This window comes from Anoplolepis gracilipes, chromosome 4 (assembly GCF_047496725.1).
Source record: "Anoplolepis gracilipes chromosome 4, ASM4749672v1, whole genome shotgun sequence".
NCBI lineage: Eukaryota > Metazoa > Arthropoda > Insecta > Hymenoptera > Formicidae > Anoplolepis > Anoplolepis gracilipes.
Window position 1 is genome coordinate 8,286,402 of NC_132973.1, and position 19,835 is coordinate 8,306,236.

General features: G+C 30.6%; 2 protein-coding genes across 6 annotated transcripts; both read left to right on the forward strand.

The window, feature by feature from the left end:
• The first annotated feature begins 146 nt into the window (after positions 1–146).
• On the forward strand, positions 147–4,519 carry Rnb (BTB/POZ domain-containing protein Rnb). Its single transcript, XM_072890296.1, has 6 exons — positions 147–572; positions 1,066–1,286; positions 1,596–2,336; positions 2,469–2,662; positions 2,800–3,076; positions 3,191–4,519. Exons 1-6 carry the CDS (start codon positions 300–302, stop codon positions 4,140–4,142), a joined length of 2,658 nt encoding a protein of 885 aa, XP_072746397.1. The 5' UTR covers positions 147–299; the 3' UTR covers positions 4,143–4,519.
• Positions 4,520–5,758: 1,239 nt separating this feature from the next.
• Positions 5,759–19,148, forward strand: LOC140664811 (peroxidase). 5 transcript variants are annotated; one of them, XM_072890300.1, is made up of 14 exons: positions 5,759–5,963; positions 11,090–11,219; positions 13,431–13,593; positions 13,690–13,877; positions 15,305–15,481; positions 15,601–15,797; positions 16,114–16,309; positions 16,480–16,677; positions 16,921–17,068; positions 17,423–17,585; positions 17,759–17,929; positions 17,997–18,195; positions 18,351–18,456; positions 18,563–19,148. In XM_072890300.1, the coding sequence occupies exons 2-14, from the start codon at positions 11,093–11,095 to the stop codon at positions 18,672–18,674; spliced, it is 2,145 nt and encodes a 714-aa protein (XP_072746401.1). In that variant the 5' UTR covers positions 5,759–5,963; positions 11,090–11,092; the 3' UTR covers positions 18,675–19,148. The 5 variants fall into 5 exon arrangements, with proteins under 5 accessions (XP_072746401.1, XP_072746403.1, XP_072746402.1 ...); XM_072890302.1 differs by having other exon boundaries at positions 5,791–5,810; XM_072890301.1 differs by lacking the exon at positions 5,759–5,963 and adding an exon at positions 10,774–10,856.
• Positions 19,149–19,835: the final 687 nt, after the last annotated feature.

A 19,835-nucleotide genomic window follows, 5' to 3' on the forward strand; every position in this document is an offset into this window, starting at 1 on the left:
TGACAATTATGTCGAATTTTTCTTAAAATCCTGAAATCTTTTTTTATTCGCGCGGCTTACATGCGTACATATATACCTTCCTGTCGACGTAAACGAGATGAAAACAGTCGGAGCTCTGAAAAAGCGCGCATTATCGACCGCGATAATTGGCGGAATCTGCCCACCAATGTCGAGCGAGGTGGCACGCGACGTGACGGGTGACGGAGGAGAGCGTGGACTCGGTTCGCGCAGGCGATTTTGAGGTTATGTCGGCCGACGGATATTCTGGATTTTCGTCGTGATTGTGTCGGAATATCGCGATGTCGCTGCCCAAGACGCTGCGGAAGGACACGACAGACGAGTGCCCGTTCGCGTCGGAGCTGGCGAGGCATTTCCGGGCGAATAACAAGAGCGGCATCGTCACCTGCCTCGCCCAGTTCAAGAGGGACCCTAAACGCTGTAAGGAGTTGGCCAAACGGAGCAGCAATCTTAATATTCTCGTCCAGCTTTTGCGCCACAAGAACGACGCGATAGTAAACATGAGCCTGAGCATACTCGCGGACGCTTGCATGTCTTTCGACGTCAGGGAAAAGGTGTGTCTTGTAATGTACTTGATTGATCATTTCTGTAAAGTACGCAACGTATATCAGGGGCGTAAATAGAACTTTTTTTTTTGGAGGCGTTAAACAATTTTTTATTTTGAAGCATTTGAAAAGAGTAATGATTTTCTTTTTTCGATTTTTTAAAATATTATAATAAAATATAATAATTGTATTGTTACATATTATTTTTGTATATTTTTTATACTTGCGTATCATTGTGTTAACATAGTAAATATATTTTTAATAATATTGATGAAAATATGTAGATGAAGAAATTAAGAAGAAAAGATAAAATGATAAAAATTGTGTTACTTTAAAACAATGATAAAAAGTTTGTTACAATATACATGATCAGTATGACTTGATTTTAAATCAAATTAAATAACACCTATACATGTTTGTACATGCAATATTTTTACATTTATCTTATCTATTTAAGAAAATATCTCTTTCGTTATTTGACAGATATAATATAAAATTTCAGGTAAAGAACAGCAAGATTGGAGTCAATGTAGTGCTTATAATAAAAAATCTCAAATTGGATACTAAGCTGCACTGCCGCGCTTGTAGACTCGTCAGTAATTTATCCGAATGTAGCTGGCATGTCAAAGAGTTGTGTAATGCTGGAGTAGTGAAAGCACTTATACCGCTCCTAATGTTAAAAACCAATACGCAAACTTATTGCATGGCCGTCAGAGCTATAAGGTATAAAATTATTCTAATATAATTTTAACATCTATGTTATTTTTTTCAATTGCATTTATGTAAACTCCAAATACCTACATATAAGAAAAAAATTCCAAGGTTAAATACTAAAAATATATTTTATAATATATATATATTATAAATTTTTATAATTATATACTATTAATATCACAATTTTATTAATTATTATGAGATATTATGATATCTGTTTTTAATAATTTTATATGAAAATATAATAAATTTGTTAATTTTATTTTGTTCTTATATACATGTGTTTAATATTACAATTTATTTTAATTATATTTGCAGGAATATCTGGAGTTTTTATGTAAATATCAGGGAAACAATGATAGAGTTGCAGATTATCAAAATGGTCGCTCAATTATTCGTTATGGCCGAGGAAAAGTCTTACGAAGACGCTAAGCACACCGATTTGGTAGATGCGTGTTTAAAGGCTTTGTGTGCATTTCTTGTCACTCTGGATCCCCGTTGCGGCGAGCAGATCCAAGTAGAAAAGGACAAGCAAGGCTACAAGTGTCTTATGCGGTGTTACAATAAGGGAAGCAATAAAATGGCTATCAAATGCCTTTATATTCTCTGCCAAATACCAGAGTGTCGATTGGACTTGGGCATTTCCGGTACGATCGAGGAGATCATAGCCTTGATTAACTCAGTGGAGAGCAGTTCTACGGAGCAACTGTGCGAAGAGATACTAATTAGCCTGTGTCTGTTTTGCCGAGAATCGGTAAATCGAAACAGAGTCAAGAACAGCGACGGATTACAACTGATTATAGCGTTGCTGAACAATTCCAAGCACGAGCATTACCATTCTACACTGTTACAAGCTCTAGCACAGTTTATCTACGACGATAATGCTCTCGACGTTTTAGCCAAACATGGTATATTGGATATCCTGGTAGCGAAATTAAAAGACGTAATTGCTATGGCTGTGGATGATGAGAAAAATAATACGTCTAGGAAACGCTTCAGCGATTATCCGCCCGAATACCAGAAAACGCCTTTGAAATGCACTCGGACTTATGCGGAAAGGTGAAAAAGATTACGAAATATTTGTCGAATATTCATTAATATTAGAATCTACAGATGATTCCATAAAACATATACGAGATAATGTTGTTTGTTATTTTCCTAATCAAAGTTAATTCAATTAATTTGTTTTAGAACGAGGTTTAGCATGGACTTTTATCGCGATGACTGGAGTCCGAGAAGTTTCACGAGCGCCTCCTCCTCGTCACCACCCAGCACACCGCCCTTGCCGCCTTGTTCTGATTCCAATGCGGAAACTGACACTGAGGATGACGATATTTACAGTCCGATCTGCAGTGACACCGAATGCGGCGATAACGATGAAGATGGTACAAGATATTTTTATTAGTTCTCTATTGGCATAATTTTTTATTTAATTACATGTGAGATGATTTAAATTTTATGTATAAAATTTATCTGGACTCAAATACAATTTATTCTTCTAAATTAATTTTTATTACTACAGAGGAAACAATTTCCCTGAAGAGTTACAAATCGCTGACGACCGCTGAAGCTGATTTCGATTCGCCTTCAGTCAGCTCCGAGACTTCTGGCAAGATGAATGCTTGTGAATTCTATACATTAGTGCTATTCAACAGATTGAGTCTTTACTTCAAACCAATTGACGAGTTAGCCGATCCTAAGATCATCAAACCACTGACGAATTACATAAAATATACGAAGAAACAAAATTTACAAAAATACCGAGTCACCGCGATCAAAATATTAATGAGGATCATGAAGTAAGAGATTTGTCAAAAAAAAATGCCTTCACTTTTTAATTTAAATTAGTTATTTTAAAAAGGTTTTATTTATCGCATTTATATTTCTAACATCTTTCAATTTTCTTTGTCCAGTAACACGGCATATTTTCTACCGCTGCTGAAGCAAGGCCTGGTATTTGACCTGCAGACTCTGCCGGAAGCGGAAGATTGCACACGGCGCTTACGCAATGTAGCAGAGACCGGCGGTGCCATTGGTCAGCTGTCATTTATATTGCTGCGCGGCGAGGATGAGCAAAAGCTGTTGACCGCGGTGTCGATACCGCTTCTCATCAAGACACAACACAACCTCAAGTGCTTACTAGACAAGTATGGTGGATTGCAATTAATATTCCGTTTGCTCACGGAATCGTCACACAAACTCCATGAGTCGGCGATCTGGTCGATCTGCCAGTTAGCAAGGACGTTGCAGCTCTATCCGACTGATCAGTCGATCACGATCGCGAAATCGTTGATGAAGGCCGGTGATTATTCGAGACCATCTCTCGACGACACGACAGACACGAAGCCGACGGTATCATCGACAGTGACGTTCGAATTAGATGATGGCACGACCGTAGAAGCGTGCAGACGAACACTATGTCGGCGCTCGGACTTTTTTTCAGCCATGTTGGAAGGTAACTTTAGTGAATCGGGCAAGAGACGAGTACGATTGAAGAACACATCGCGTGACGGCCTGAATACGTTGATATTAGCGGTGAATGGCGCCGCGTTGGAGCGTGAAAACATTGAATCGTTATTAGATGCAACAGTGTTAGCCGATAAATTTCTCATGTCGGACTTATTGGATGCGTTGACCGAGACCTCCCTAGCCAAACTAAATCATGAAAACTTCTGCCGAGCCTGGAGTTGGGCCAGAAGCTACTCTTACGACGAATGGAGGTCCTACTGTATCAAGAGCTTCCTCACAAAACTGTCATGGAGTGAAACAGTGCAGGCGTTTCGCAAATTCTACGCTACTGATATTTTCGACGAGTTTTTACATGAAGTAAGAGACATAATCGAGTATGTATTGTGCCAATATTAAAGAAATTAAATAATAAACTATTAAAGACATTGAATCATTCTCGAATTTGGAGCAGTGCAATTATGACACGTATAGAATTCTTCGAAATCGTTCAGAATAAATCTTTGAAGAACGAATTCTAAATTGAAAATGGAATAAATTTGTGAATATTGTTACTCTCATCGGTCGACAAAAGCTCTTCCGAGCAGATTCTTTGCATGAGCGTGTCGTATTTTCAATTGCGAAATCGTTCGATAATTATGTATATAATATGTCTATCATTACAATCATGTTTTAAAATATATAGAGACAAAATATGTATAGACCTTACATACATTCAAAGCATAATTGTACATAATACAGAAATACTTATTTAAATAAAATCTTTCCGTATAGTATTTATATTATAAAATTTTATTCATATTGTTTTACTATAGCGTTATAAATCTGTTACACTGTAGTAAACTCCTTTGCCTCTCTCTTCTTTCCAGAATGTATGCTTTTGTAAGAATAGCTGAGGTAAAGCGTCTTTGTCACAAAGAGATGTGCCTCTGTGTTTTGTAATAGATTCATTTCGAGATTGCATATTGAAATATTTTCACAGTTGCTTCCCAGCAAACACAAAGTAACAATAATATAACTGTTAGTTATAATTTCCCACTTAATAATATAACTGCAATAATGCCTTTTATAGTGATATTGTTGAGTGGGAAATTATAACTAAGAGTTATATTACTGTTACTTTGTGTTTGCTGGGTTAATTTTATGTATATGTAATTCCATACAATGCAATTTCTTTCCATTCGGGGATAATTAAAAAATTAATGTGCTTATACAATTAGTGTATATATATGAGAATACGTTAAAATATTAGTTTAATATTAATGTTAATTCAACGAGATTACGACAAAAGATGTAGTTAAAATACAATAATAATGATTGCTCACGATCTATTACTTCAATTTCTGTTCTTTTTCTGTTTTACATTACTTATTTTTGTAAATAATTATTATTAAACTTTTAATTATATGTATACTACATTGTTTTTTTATTTAGATATATTGTTATCATTTTGTACTAACAGAGAAAATTATTTAACAATGCGTTCTTTTATGTACAATAGAAAGCTAAAAAATGGTTAAACAGTTACAGCTAAACTTTATTATATAAATCCGTGTTTTATACAAATTATTGTTATTTTTAAATAAAAAAATAACATCATATGTGAGAGAGAGATTAAAGTATAGAAATTGAATCTGTTTTTTCCGAGATTTTAATTAGAACCTGATGGAGACAAAAGAATAAGTCAAATAATATACATATTTCTTTATTTAAATTATAGTATAAGAGATGGTAGAATATTAAGAAATATTTTTTTTGAATTGTAAATCCAAAGATTATGGAAACATTTTTAATGGTTTTTAGAAAAAAAAGTTTCACTCCACTAAAACACTTTCGAGGGAAAAAGTGATTTGTCAGATATAATTGCATATATGTGCAGGAAATCGTCTCATTATGAGTCAGCTTCGCGTTTATATTTGCGATTGGTGCATATCAAATCGAGTTTTTAGTAACGTGGGGTTGTCGACGAGATAGTGTCTCTGTACTTTCTCCCGTCATTTATAAAGTTTGGCTCGTATTTGCTGCTCGTTCAGTTGTTCCCCTCAACACGTGCCGAAACATTATCTGGCAAGTATCGCAAGTAATCAGAATTTATTCGTTTTTTTTTAATAGTTCCTAAAGAATCGATCTATTTGCTACCTGCTGACACTGAATCAAACAAAACGTACGGACACTCGATATCTTTTCCATTAATCGGGGGTTGAAACCAGTGTAACTTTGGTGAGTTATATTTTTAATAAGTTGACGTTTATATCTTGTCACGAATAAACATAAAACTTGTTTCTAACGTCTGAAATCGAAATTTAATTAAAATTGTATTAAAGTTGTATTTTTTAAATAATTTTTAACTTGATTGCCAAGATTTTAAATGAGCTTTCGCTTTTTGTTGTATATATAATTGCGATATTTCTTTAAAACTCAATGTATATATAATTACAATTGTTTATTCTTTTTATAAATTTCTTGAAAAGCTATCGCTTTCTTTAAATTGATAATTTTAATTCTGTTGAGAAAATTTTGTCGCCAAATTTGCGGAGTTTGACAAGAATTGCCTTATCAGAGGTGTTGCTTTCTGATTTTAATAAACTTTTGGTTTTAATAAATGTTACAAAACAACAATCTAAAATAAGAGACGTTTTTTAATTAATGTTTTTTCATATTAATAATTTATTTAGAATTTTAAAATAATTCTTTTTGAAGATAATACTTAATTGTTATTTAATTTAATTTAGAATATTTTTGCAAAATATACAAAAAAATGTTTCAGACAACATTTTATGGTTCTTATAATGCCAATAGGTTTAAATTTTTCTAAAATGTTATATTTTAAGCACTTATAAAAAAATACGTTTCCCTTTTTATAAAATCATATTTTAAAATTATCAAAATCAGAGAGGAGTATCTCGTACGACTCTTTGTTAGTTAAAAGTATAGTGTAGTAATTGCCATTGTCTTTTATAAGCATTGTGTACTATTGAGGTGACAATTGTCAGCTGCATAGTGTACGGTTGAGGCGATACCTATAATTAATTGTCAGCTGCATCTTGTAATTATCCATATATGATACGCAATATGGTTGCGTATTAGTCAATTTAATTGTCAACTTCTGGTTGATAATTATGGAAGTATTGTCATCTAAAATGTTAATTTTAATTGTCATTCGGTGAGCTTTAATTCCGCATTATAGTGTCATGATGTATAAAGCAAAACCTTTTGAATTGATGCGGATATCTAAAAGTACCCTTCAATTTACAAAGAAACAAAAGATTACGTATATATTACACAATAAAAATATTAATAAACATATAATGAGTTTCTCTTAATTAATGAATCTATAAGAAATGTATAATTATAAATAAAAGTAAAATAGGTGAAAAAAATTAATTAACATTGGACTGATTAATATTATGTTTTCACACTAAATATGTCTATTTCTTAATTGTGATTTTATAAGACTTCCTATATTATGCGATTCTATATACATTAATCTTCATTTTCAGCAGTAAATCTTAAACAACAGTACCGTAAACACCTGGGCTATATAATATTAACTCAATTACCATTACTAGTGGCTTCCTCGCAGTTTCTTGCTTGTTAAGTGTAAATACACAGAGTTTTTTTTTTCCTTATGCGTGCGAGAATCACTTACTCGAAATTCATGCTATTAATTAGTAATTACTGCAAGTTTAAAGCTTGTTCGTCTAACATAGTTTATATCTATATTCATTGATTTAAGTTTAAACAAAAATTTTATGAAAATAAATATAATACATACATACAATATTTTAAAATAATATTTTCAATACTTCCCAATTAGAAATGTATGCATTTTAAAACCACTCATCAGATTCCATCTAATTGTCTAATTTTACTGTAAATAACATTTTATAATTAAAGATAATTATTTTATTTTATGTGTAAATAAAAGATAAATTAAAAAAAAAACATATATATATGTACATATAATATGTATATAAATTATTAAATAAAATCCGAAAAAAGCAATTTATATATATATATATATATATAAAAGTTCCAATCTTTTTGTATACTATTCCATAGTTCGACGCTAAAGTTTTAACATGTTAATTATTTGCGTGACATAAATGGATATACGTATTTCCCTTTAAAGTTCGCGAGGGATTCGTCGAGAAAATGTATCTCACGTTTTATTCATTGCGCCATGAGAAAAATCCGGTTAGAATAGGCATCATTTCTATATTCGGCAATTGACGCGAGTAAAATCGGACGACCTTCACCGATGGGGTACGGATTGCCGCGGATTGTGCAAGACCATTGCCAATAAAGGGGAAAGCAAATGGGCGGCAAATGTGTTTTTGCGCTTTTTCCGCGTGAAGGTTATCGTCGCACAACCGGAAGGAATTGCAACGCGATTTAAGTCCGGGGCTGTTGCAATTAAAACAAATTTTTGTGTGAAATGATATATATGTCGAAGACAGATTACAAAATCCGTCTTTTTATAAAATGCTAACAAGCGACCCGCCACATTATCAAATACAATGATTTTATATATCGTTTTAGATTCTGACTGGTTCATTTCAGTCATTTTATGAATTGTCTATAGGATAGCCACTTACTTATAGAAAAATGATAGGTTTCCTATATTTTGCTAAATAAGAAAATTGTTAAACTTATATGAATATATTTATTAATAATATTATTAAATTTTATAAAAAGTAACATAAATAAAATCTTTAAAAACGTCTAGGCATTTTATAAAAAGACGGATTTTGTAATCTGGCTACGACATATACATATATGCGCGAAATAAACGTGAGAACAAAGCGTACCGTATGTCTCCATTGGTCCCCGGGGTGGATGTTTTATGTATGAAATTCATATCGAATATTTGAATTCATTATAAGATGAATCTTGTATTGCACGGAATATCCATTTTAATCTGGAGTTTTATACTTGCAAATATCTAATATCTGATAAGGGATAAATTAAATATTACAAATAAAGACTCTCAATTAAATCAAATAGAAAAAAAAGCAATCAAAGCTAGCGCATACATAAGGCGCACTAATTTTTTTAATTTTATTAATTCAAAAAATCATACATATCGGCAAATATTTCCGAGTCCTTTCTTTGGACCTCAGCGCATAACAAAATTAAAATAAATTTAAATAAAATAAAATTAACTTAAAATTAAATTAAATTAAAATTAACATTAAAATAAATCAAAAAGTCACAATTTTGAATATAAACCAGATTCATAGAAAACTAATCATAAATTAGGTATTGACATTTGTACATAATGTTTCTAAAACACCGTAAAATAAACATTGTTTATCTTATGTCATTCTAAATAGATAATTTAAAAAGTTTGAAGCATCTGTCATTAACATTTTGCATTGTACAAAAAAAATGATTTACTTTACGTTGTACGAGTTCAAACTTCTATTTCTCTCCGTTTCTCTGATATATGTATAAGATAAAGGATAGTTTTAGATTTTCAATTAACTTTAAAGAAATTTAGTTGTGTGTTCTGTTATCAAAGAATTAAAATGCGTAGCATTAAATAATTTACTGAAAGTTTATTATCGTAATCTTGATATTATTAATTCTGATTTCATTGTACCGCAGATAACGATAATATCGCATTTTGAAAACATTTAACGTAAAAATAGATTGATTTTATGCCGTAAAAGCCGACAAAGGAGCGACTTTTATCTCATCTTGTCAATATTATGTAATTTATCACTAATTTTTGATGCATAATCAGATGTGTGACTCGAAACTTTTACGCAGTGCTATCGCAATTTTTAACGTAATGTAAACTCTCTTGTGTCTCCCTTAAACAAGGCTGACACAAAATTACACGTTAAAGTGTCAATACATTTAGTTTAATTCTATTTCGACGTCAAATTAGATCATAGTTTTCTCTCTTTTTATTCTTGCGGAACCGTATTTTAATTATACGTGTCGAAACGTACACTTCCATGCGCATAGGAACATGTTATTATACATATTGTAGTATACAGCTGATAAAAATTCATCGCGATGCAATCGCTGTAGAAACATAAAACGAGTGCAATCGAGAATTTCTACTTGCGTGATATAAATCAAATAATGAATCGTTTTCCTTACCGCACATAAGATCTTGCGCAACAATAAATCGTAATCAATTTAGTAAGAGAATAAATCAATAGCTATTAATAAATAATATATCATTCAATAAACGTAATTACATATTGTTACAAGTTATTATTAAAAGTAATTAGATAACTTGACTGCAGTTTTTAAAAATAAATTATCTCGAGATATAATGGTCGATTTAAAAATTGATATAAAATGCTTCGGATAAATTCAACAGAGAGACATGCTCGGAATTAATTTCATCAATTTTGTTAACATTAAACATTAAACGATAACAAAATATTTTCACGTGCTATGATTTGATGGAACATCATTCCATATGCATTATCTTGCCGTTCAAGTGGATCAGCCACCTTAGTTTATTAACGTCTCACGCCCGTCTCAGTGATCGGATGAAAAAAATACCGCAAATTGCGTCCGGAGAGCGAATGCAATATTGCGGTTGGATTTCCACACATTAGCGAGAAATTGAGTTCTTGACATCGCAATGTCAGCAAGATGAATATCAACACAGGGAAAAAATACTGTACGAGCGAGAAAATTTCTTCACGAAACGAATACTGCAATCTTATTTGTCAAATTTATTGCAGACGCTAAAATTTCTAACAATAATAAGAAAGATAAATTTATATATTGACAATATTTCTCTTCTGTCTGATATTGGAATATCTAATTTTACTCGGAAGAATAGTTTCCGTTTGGCCTCGGAAATTAGTACCGCCATGAAGATGAAAATAGTATCAAGGTAACGCAATAGAGTGCTTATGCCATCTGCTTCATTGTATCATAAATTCAATTTTCTTTTCCGATGTAAACGGAAATGAATAAATTATACATTAGGGCCTATCTATTCAATTGACATTCTATAAAAACAGGTGCTTAGAAAGGCTCGAAAGACAGTTTTAATTTCAGATCGTGCGAAAACTATAGTATACTAATACTCGTGTAATCTGTGCAACACCTGACATTCGATAATTTTGTGACATTTCCGTAATTTTAGTACAGAAGCTTAAAATATTCGCACACATATTACTATAGTGACACATTGTTAATTTATATTCAAGATAAATCACACGTTGTGAAATTGTATTGCGGGTATTACCAGCATTGACTCATTCTGACAGAAGATTAGTATGCTAATCGCATACAAAATATATAATTTCCGAATAATACTCTATTAAAAATTGTCTCAGCTAATTCCACCTTGACATTTTGATTTCAAGGATATGCAGCGTCAAAATGATCTCTGGACTGTGGGCTTTCTTATCGCAGTGCTTATGCAGGTTTTCTTACTGGAAATCGTAAACACTAAGGATGTTACAACGAAGAAAAAGATTACTCCATCGAACGCAGGTAACTTCATTACCTCTTCCTCTCACGTTTAATTTTTATGCTAATTTAATAATGATTCAGTGATCAGTCATTTAATGATGATTTAATGATAATTATGATTTCAAGTATTAATTTTATCAAAATATGCATAATAATTTTCTATATTATATTATAAAGGTAAAGTACATCTTTATATATAAAATTATATAAAATTCGCGAATATTTCATTTAAAAAAATGGTGATCTCTAGTTTAAAAGAAGAAAAGTGAATATACAAAATACCTACGATTGCGGATTATTATATTATTCTAATGATAGCATCTTCTTATATAAATTTAAAATCGATTTTGCAATTTTTAAACTGTTTTTAAATGATTTAAAAATTTTAAAAATTGTCTTTAAATAATCTGAAATTAATTTGTTAAAATAAAATTTTAAATAGGCTTGACAAATTTAATGTTTTTCCTATTAACATTGAACGGCAATTTCATCAAATCTTGACAAATGTTTTTCGCTTGACCCGGTTCGAAGATACTTAAATTTTATCTCTGCATTCATTATTCTTTATATAAGTATACAGGAAATATTATAGCAATCTGGTTCGAATATCTCTGCTTTCTCTAATAGCAATAACAGGAATAATAATCGGGACAGGGCGTAGAGGAGAAACTGTGTGACCGTATATCGCGGCACGTTCCTTGTGCAACAGGTGGGAGTTTTAATAGCAAGAAATGGCTCGTGAGATTTAGAAAAAAAAGCGCGCGTGTGCACCGCCGGAATGCATGTTACATTTTCGAGAGAAGGTGTCCGCGCGGCAATCGCGCATATAAAGGGAGAATGTTCGGTAGCAATCAAGAAATCTCCATCTCTGTGAAGCTATTTAACCATGAAATGTATGCACATGGAATTGCGCGTGCAAAAAAGTACAGACACGCCTCAACTGTTCTTATAACGTGCGTTATGTTACATTAACACACACAAATGTACAAATATATTTGATACAAATCAATTCGCTTATTTAATGTCAAATCACCTTTGATCATATTAAATATTAATTAACTTGTTAAATAATTAGATTAAAACAATATTAAATTTTAGATATTAAATGTTCTTATTAAATATAATTAATATTAATATATTAGTTATTATTTATATTAAAAATTAGTTGAATAAAAATAATTAAATTAAATTTTTTAAATATAAATTTCTAAATAATTAAACTAATGTAAAATTAAATATGTAATATTAAATATTAAATTCTTATTAGAATTGTTCTTATTATAAAAGATTTTTTTATATTTTTTCGGAGTTTATATTTGAAAAAAGAACGTATTTTATTACGGATCACATCGTAAGCTTAACATTATTACAAATTTATCGAACCATAACGAATATAATTCGTCGGCAGCATAACATTAAACATTGAACTAACGAAATGTTGCGAAAATTCTTTTTACTCGCTGTCTTGCAATCATGTATAACTCCACGCGATTCATTATGTCGTCGATCTAGCCAGACGATCTCTGGAGACATTCCCTCGAGAGGATGCATGAAAAAAATTTGGTTGAGTAATTTAAAAGGAGAAAAACAAACCTTTGTTCTTATGTAAGTATTCACATCAAAGAGTTCATTGTGCATGATAGTGCACAGAGGCGGACCGATTACATCTTGTCGTCTGTGTAACATTTAACGTTCAAACGGCAAATGGTGAAAGCTTCTCCCTCGGGGATCTGTTTAAATCGTGAATCTACTAGAATTTATGTATTAGATGGATCTACGCATTAATTGTCTTGGCAGCGATCACTGATAAATCCGATGGTAAATACGATAAGCAAGAAATCTTGTTTTGAACCGAATGGAATGGAACGCGATCTATCGATATAAAGTCTGCGCAAGATAAATATATATTTTTTTATGGCGAATAAAATATTCTATCGTCCTTCGTGAGAAAGTTATAACCGGGCTCTCTTACTTTTATAGCGAATCGATTGCTAATGGCAAAAAATGAAGGACGATTATTTTATAAGATTATTGAAAGTAATATCGAGCAATTCTTTCAACTTTGATAATAGCAATCGTTATAAATATAAATATATACATTTTTTTATAAAATATATCTTAATTTAAATTATAATTTAATGTAATTATAATTAAATTTTAATTTAATTTATATTGATTTGTAAAATGGATAAAATTGATAAAATTAATAAAAATAATTTATAAAATTTTCAGAAGGACAAAAAAAGGAATCCTTGGATTTGGAAGGTTCAGAAACTTCGTATTTCGGTACGTTTGCGGCTCGTAAAAATTCCTTCAGCACTTACAATCCTACCGTTTACTATTCAACAAACCCATTGTCGTATTTTCCGCCTTCGTCAAATTTTCCAACTTCCAAGTAAGTAAAAAAAAAGGAATAATGCATTTTACAAATAGTGATAAAACAATTTGATTGCGATATCTATTTTAATATCTTTTAATTTATTTGTTTAAGCATTCCTTTCATCCAAAATGCAAACGATAATATTCATCAACAAATTAAGTGCGGCGATACTTTTCCTCGAGTCTGTCAGAACTCGCGGTATCGAAGCTACGACGGTTCCTGCAATAATCTTCGAAATCCCGCATGGGGCCTAGCCAATACAAGATACGGAAGACTCATACCTCCACGTTACAGAGATGGTGAGAATAATTATATTTTATTTTAAATAATGCGACTGATGTGTGCAAATGTTTTATAAATTATTGATAATAGATTGCAAAAGTATATAACAAGACCTGATTTGTGTATCTCTAAATTAAAAAAAAATATTTAAGTAATATTTTCGCTCACTCATTTTGTATGATTATAAAAAATTAAGCTGTTAGATTTATAGAAAGAGTCTGAATGCTTGCAACAAGGAGAGAGATTTGTGATTTGCTAATTACTTTTTTGAAAGTGAAGGCAATTATCGATGGGAAAAAACTACTATTCTGCATCCTAATCCAATTGAAAGTAAGAATGATAATTGCGATAGTAAAAAAGAAGTGCGTTATACTATAGCTAGTAATTTGTTACTTTCAAGAAAGAAGATTTGCATTAGACTCTTGTGACATTAAATAATATCGATCGATTCGTGCGCGTGCGAATTGTGCTGACACAGTACTCTCACTTTAAATTTGTCACAGTCGATTTGGTATATCTCTAATGATCTCTAAATGTGAACAAAAAAATATTGACATTTATCGTTTATGATCTTTGCTCGCAATTGGATCAAGTGTCGTAACCGGATCATGATATAAAAGTACGATTGCGATAAAGTAATTAAATTCAACTAAAAAAAAAAAAAAAAAAAAAAAATTTTTTTAGTAGTGATTTACATATATGTAAAAAAGTATTTAAAACAATTTTTATTTTAGTGTATTTTAGGCGTATTGTCATTATCGAAATTATAGTTTTAATAAATTATAACAATTAAAATTTCTGCTTTCTTTATAAAAAAAATTAAAAAGCAATTGTTTTACAAAGATGGGGATATAAATTGAAAACAGAAATAGGTAATTTTTTTAGAAATCTCGATTTCTAAATTGCTTCCTCAAATTCCTTCTGATATTTAAATATTTTAATAAGTTTTACATAGCACTAGTCTCTTTCATTTAATTTTTTATTAAATGCATAACGTTACTGGTATGTTTTTCATATTAACAAGTGTAATAATCAGACTAATCAACGGTCTCATTTTTGTGATAAATTTATTTATTTATGTATTTATTTATATCATAAATTGCGAAATAAAAGTTGTATCCAATATTCGTTGAGATAAATTGACGTAAGTACAGTAATACTTGTAAATACGAGTTGGCGTAAGTATCTGAATATACTTAATGAATATTGAAGCATAACATATATGACATAACTCTAAAACTGGTTTAAATCAAATTTTTTTCTAAACTTATACAGAGCGCGTGCACTTTCTAGGATCTCTATAAAAACGTGCGAAAATTATACAAATACTTTCTAAAGTTTGGTCATCATGGTGATTAAAACGATTACCGTATCGATACTTTCACGTGAATGAGATTGATGTATTATTTTCATCGAAAGTTGTCTTAAAATTTATTGAACGCAGGAATTCGAGCACCAACGAGCTCGGTCACTGGTAGAGATTTGCCATTAGCTCGAACTGTCAGTTTCACGATGTTCCCTAACGCCAATGTCGAAGATGTAATATGGACCTTGGTAGCGATGCAATATGGACAGATTATGACGCACGACATGGGCTTGATCGACGGCACGACTCAATCAAGTACGTATCGCGCTCTATTTTTTTTTTTTTAAATACAAAGTATGCGGAAAAGTTGCGTCAGTAAATGAACAAGTAATTAGCTTCTGTTAATTTATTCCTTTCCTTCCGCATAATTGCAGAATCACATCGCACGCGATGTTGCACGTTTGACAGTCAGCTGGTTCCGGGTTGGACAACGTTATCCAAATGCTTCCCGATACTTATACCCGACGACGACCCGGTGTACAGCAAGACTCCCATGCAGTGCATGAACTTCGTCCGTAGTACGACTGACATTGATCGTGGCTGTTCATCTTCGTATAAGCCAGCGGAACAGGTTTCGCGCTTGCATCTTGCCCATTCATTTGCGGTTACGTCATGCTCATTTGCATGCAGTAAAGAAAATGAGACTAGAATGCGATCATTAATTAAATGTCTTTGTGTTATTTGAATACGAACTTGGTATTCATTTTTTATCTATTTTTATTCAGGGTCGAAATATTTCTAAACTATTCTCTCTTTAATCTTATATTCTGTCTCCATCTTTCTATCGTTTATATAAATAATCAATATATTTGAATATGTTTAAAGATTTTTTTATAAAGGAAAATTAATTTATTTACTCATATATATGCAATATATATATTTTCCAGCTGAATACCGTCACTCAATATTTGGATCTTTCTCTCGTCTACGGATCAAACGATCAGGTCGCAGCTAGTTTGCGAGCCGGTTTCGGCGGACGATTAAATGTGGAATTGAAAAATAACAGGGAATTTCCACCGCCAGCGTCTAACAAATCAGCCACTTGCGACACGATATATGAATTTGAGTCATGCTACGCTACCGGTGAGGATAAATGCACATTCGCGTGTGCAAATTTAATCGCTTGCAATTTAATTCACCCATCTATTTATTCGCAATGCATTTAATTTTTCAGTGAATGTAACGAGATATTCACATTACTTTGAGGAAAGAGTCAAATAAAAGTGAGGCAATAGTTTTTCTTTTTGTTTTAGGTGATTCGCGAGCCAATCAAAACCCGCAACTGACAGTTCTACAAATTATATTGCTCAGAGAACATAATCGAATTGCCGATTATTTGGCACAATTGAATCCTTTCTGGTCTGATGAAACGATATTTCAAGAAACTCGTCGAATTGTGATCGCCGAACATCAAAACATTGCATATTACGAATGGCTACCGATTTTCTTAGGTATGGTCTATTCCTCTTTTTGTATTATATTTATATTGAATTAAATAAACTTTTATCACAGCGACTAAAATTAAAAAAGTCTCGCTTATTTAAAAAATAATACAAAAATCTGACTTGGAAATATTATACATTTTATTTCTTTTTGATACTATTCACTATTTTATTTATTATTTATTTATTATATATCTTTACATCATAACATTAGTTGTTCTTTAAAAATAATATTAATAATTAATATTACAGGTACTGCACAAGTCTTTGAGAATAAAATCGTATACGATACTAAGGATTATGTAAATGATTACGACGAAACGGTCATAGCTAACGTTCTAAACGAACACGCAAATGCAGCTAATAGATATTTCCATACGAATATTGTTGGCAATCTTAAGTAGGTATTTATTAATAACTTTTATTAACGTACGTCAATAAAATGTTTCAAATTATATTTAATAAAAATTTAATTAAATATTTAAATATTATGTCAATTATGCAAGTTATAATAGTATAATATAATCCATTCAATTTTATATACATTGTTAAATCAAATTAAAAATATCGTACTTTATAACTTTATTTTTTATTTTAAAATCAATTTTCTTTTTTGAATTATTATTTATGCAATGTTGTCAGTTGCATGTTATTTATGTTAAAATTGATTAAACAAATATAAAATATGGTAAAATATTCATGATATAAATTTATTGCAAACATATAAATAAAAATAATAAATTTTGTTTGATAGCTTAGTGACGGAAGGTCGACAATATTCTCCTTTCGCTAGTTTGAGACTGAGCGATCACTTCAACAGACCTAATATCATAGAGAGGGGTAACAATTTGGACGATCTGACCAGAGGTTTGGCCTATCAACCACAAAGTAATACTGATGTATTTTTCGACAAAGAGGTACTCATAAAATCAGAGTTAAAGTTTACAAACAAAAAATAATAATTAAAAGTACAGAGTTATAAATATTATTGGAAATAAAAATACATGCGTCATCAATGATAAAGATGGAAAGAAAATATTCCGACTAATAAAATGATTTTTTTTGTTAATAATAATAATCTTGTTTGCAGATCACACAATTCTTTTTCCGAAGAGGAAGACCCTTGGGGTCTGACTTACGAGCGATAGATATACAAAGAGATCGCGATCACGGAATCGCTTCTTACAACGATTATCGCGAATATTGTGGATTACCACGAGCAAGAATTTTTGACGATTTTGCCGATCTTATATCTTCTTCAGTAAGTAAAACGTATATCTTTCGATTTATTAAGATGAATGTTCTCTAACTAAATTTCTAATTTTTAGGATATACAAAAACTTTCGATACTGTACGCTAGTCCGGATGATATCGAGTTGACTGTCGGTGGATCTTTGGAAAGACACGTAAGCGGAACGTTGGTGGGTCCAACGTTTCTGTGCATTATGACGAGACAGTTTCAACAAACGCGAATTGGTGATCGCTACTGGTTCGAAACCGGAGATCCGAAAATAGCATTTACATTAGGTACGTTTACAGAAATGAATCACAACGATAAATATTCTGATAAGCCACAAGATATCAATTATTGCATAAAGATTAAATTACATAAATTATAAATTAAGAATTTTACGTGCACATTAATTGTTCGCAATACAAAGATTATTGTTTTTATATTATAGAACAATTGAACGAGATACGTAAATCAAGTATATCGCGATTGCTCTGCGATAATGGAGACAACATTCAGAATATGCAAAGATTCGGATTTGCCAAAGTCTCCGACTTGTAAGTTTAATTGGTTCTTTTAACTAATTTTTCCAATTTAATTTGATTCAAACTTTATACAATATTCGTTCCGAAGATAAATTTCTTCAATAAAGATAAATTTCAGGAATCCACTTAGGAGATGCGATGACCTCCCGCAAGTAGATCTTTCTCTTTGGAAAGATTATAATTTAGAAACTCAAGCACTTCAACGTATTACACCGCTATATAAAAAATGAGTAGTGAAGTTTACGCAAGCTGAACTTTTGGTTTCAACAAATCATGTTACAACGATACCAAAAAATATATGTTTACTTTTGCGCGAATAGAAATAGAAATCAAATTCAATTAAAAAAAATTGCAATGCTCCAAATGTTTAAAATGTTTAAAAGAAATCTTTAACATTAATAACTAATCGCTCGAAATAATTAGTCGCTAAATAAAAAAATTGCTCTCTCAAAATTTATTGAAATTCAAAGCGTATTCTTGGAATATAACTCTATCATACAACATCTCTCTATTTCAATTTATTTTACTTTTAATTTTCAAACATTCCTTTTAGTATTTGTGAGGTGAGATAAGTCTTTTCACTGAGGTCTGACACTTTGAAATTTTTTATTCTCATTTTTTATAATAAAAGATCTTAGAATGCCACTTGTATATTTAGAATAAAATTTCAGAAACAACTGCCAGAAATTTTAATTTTTAATTTAAAATAAATGTTAATTTTTTTTTGTACAGATGATATCATTTTCTAACATATCATTCTAACATACAAATATATATACAAATTATATATAATATATAAAACAAATATGTCTAAAATAATTAATATTTTAAACATAATTGTGCGCAATTGATTTTTTTATTTATAGTGTAAACAAAATATTTGATAAAAAAATACATAATTAAAAAAAAAGAAATTTAAGTTATTAAACTCTTGTAGAATAAATAAAAATCTGATTTTATGTATATAAAAAAAAATATAACTTTTATATATAAGTAAATTAAATAACTATAAATCATAAACAATATTAAAATATTATATACCTAAATATAAATTAATATAATAAAATATTATAAGAATTTTATTATTTTACAAAGTCTTAAGAATTGTAAAATAAAATCTTTAGAAAATATGAAATAAAATCCTCTATTTTCTATATATATATATATATATATCATATTATATACACAAATGATATAAAATGAAGATTTATAAAGACACTTTGCAAAGATAAATAAACAATCATTATATTTTTACAAATAATGAATATATTAAATGAAATAATCTACTTACCTTCCTATCAGCATACATGTTCAAAAGATGTCCATAAGAGATTCACACAGAATATTACAATATATGTTTTAACATTCTATGGATCTCCTATAAACATCTT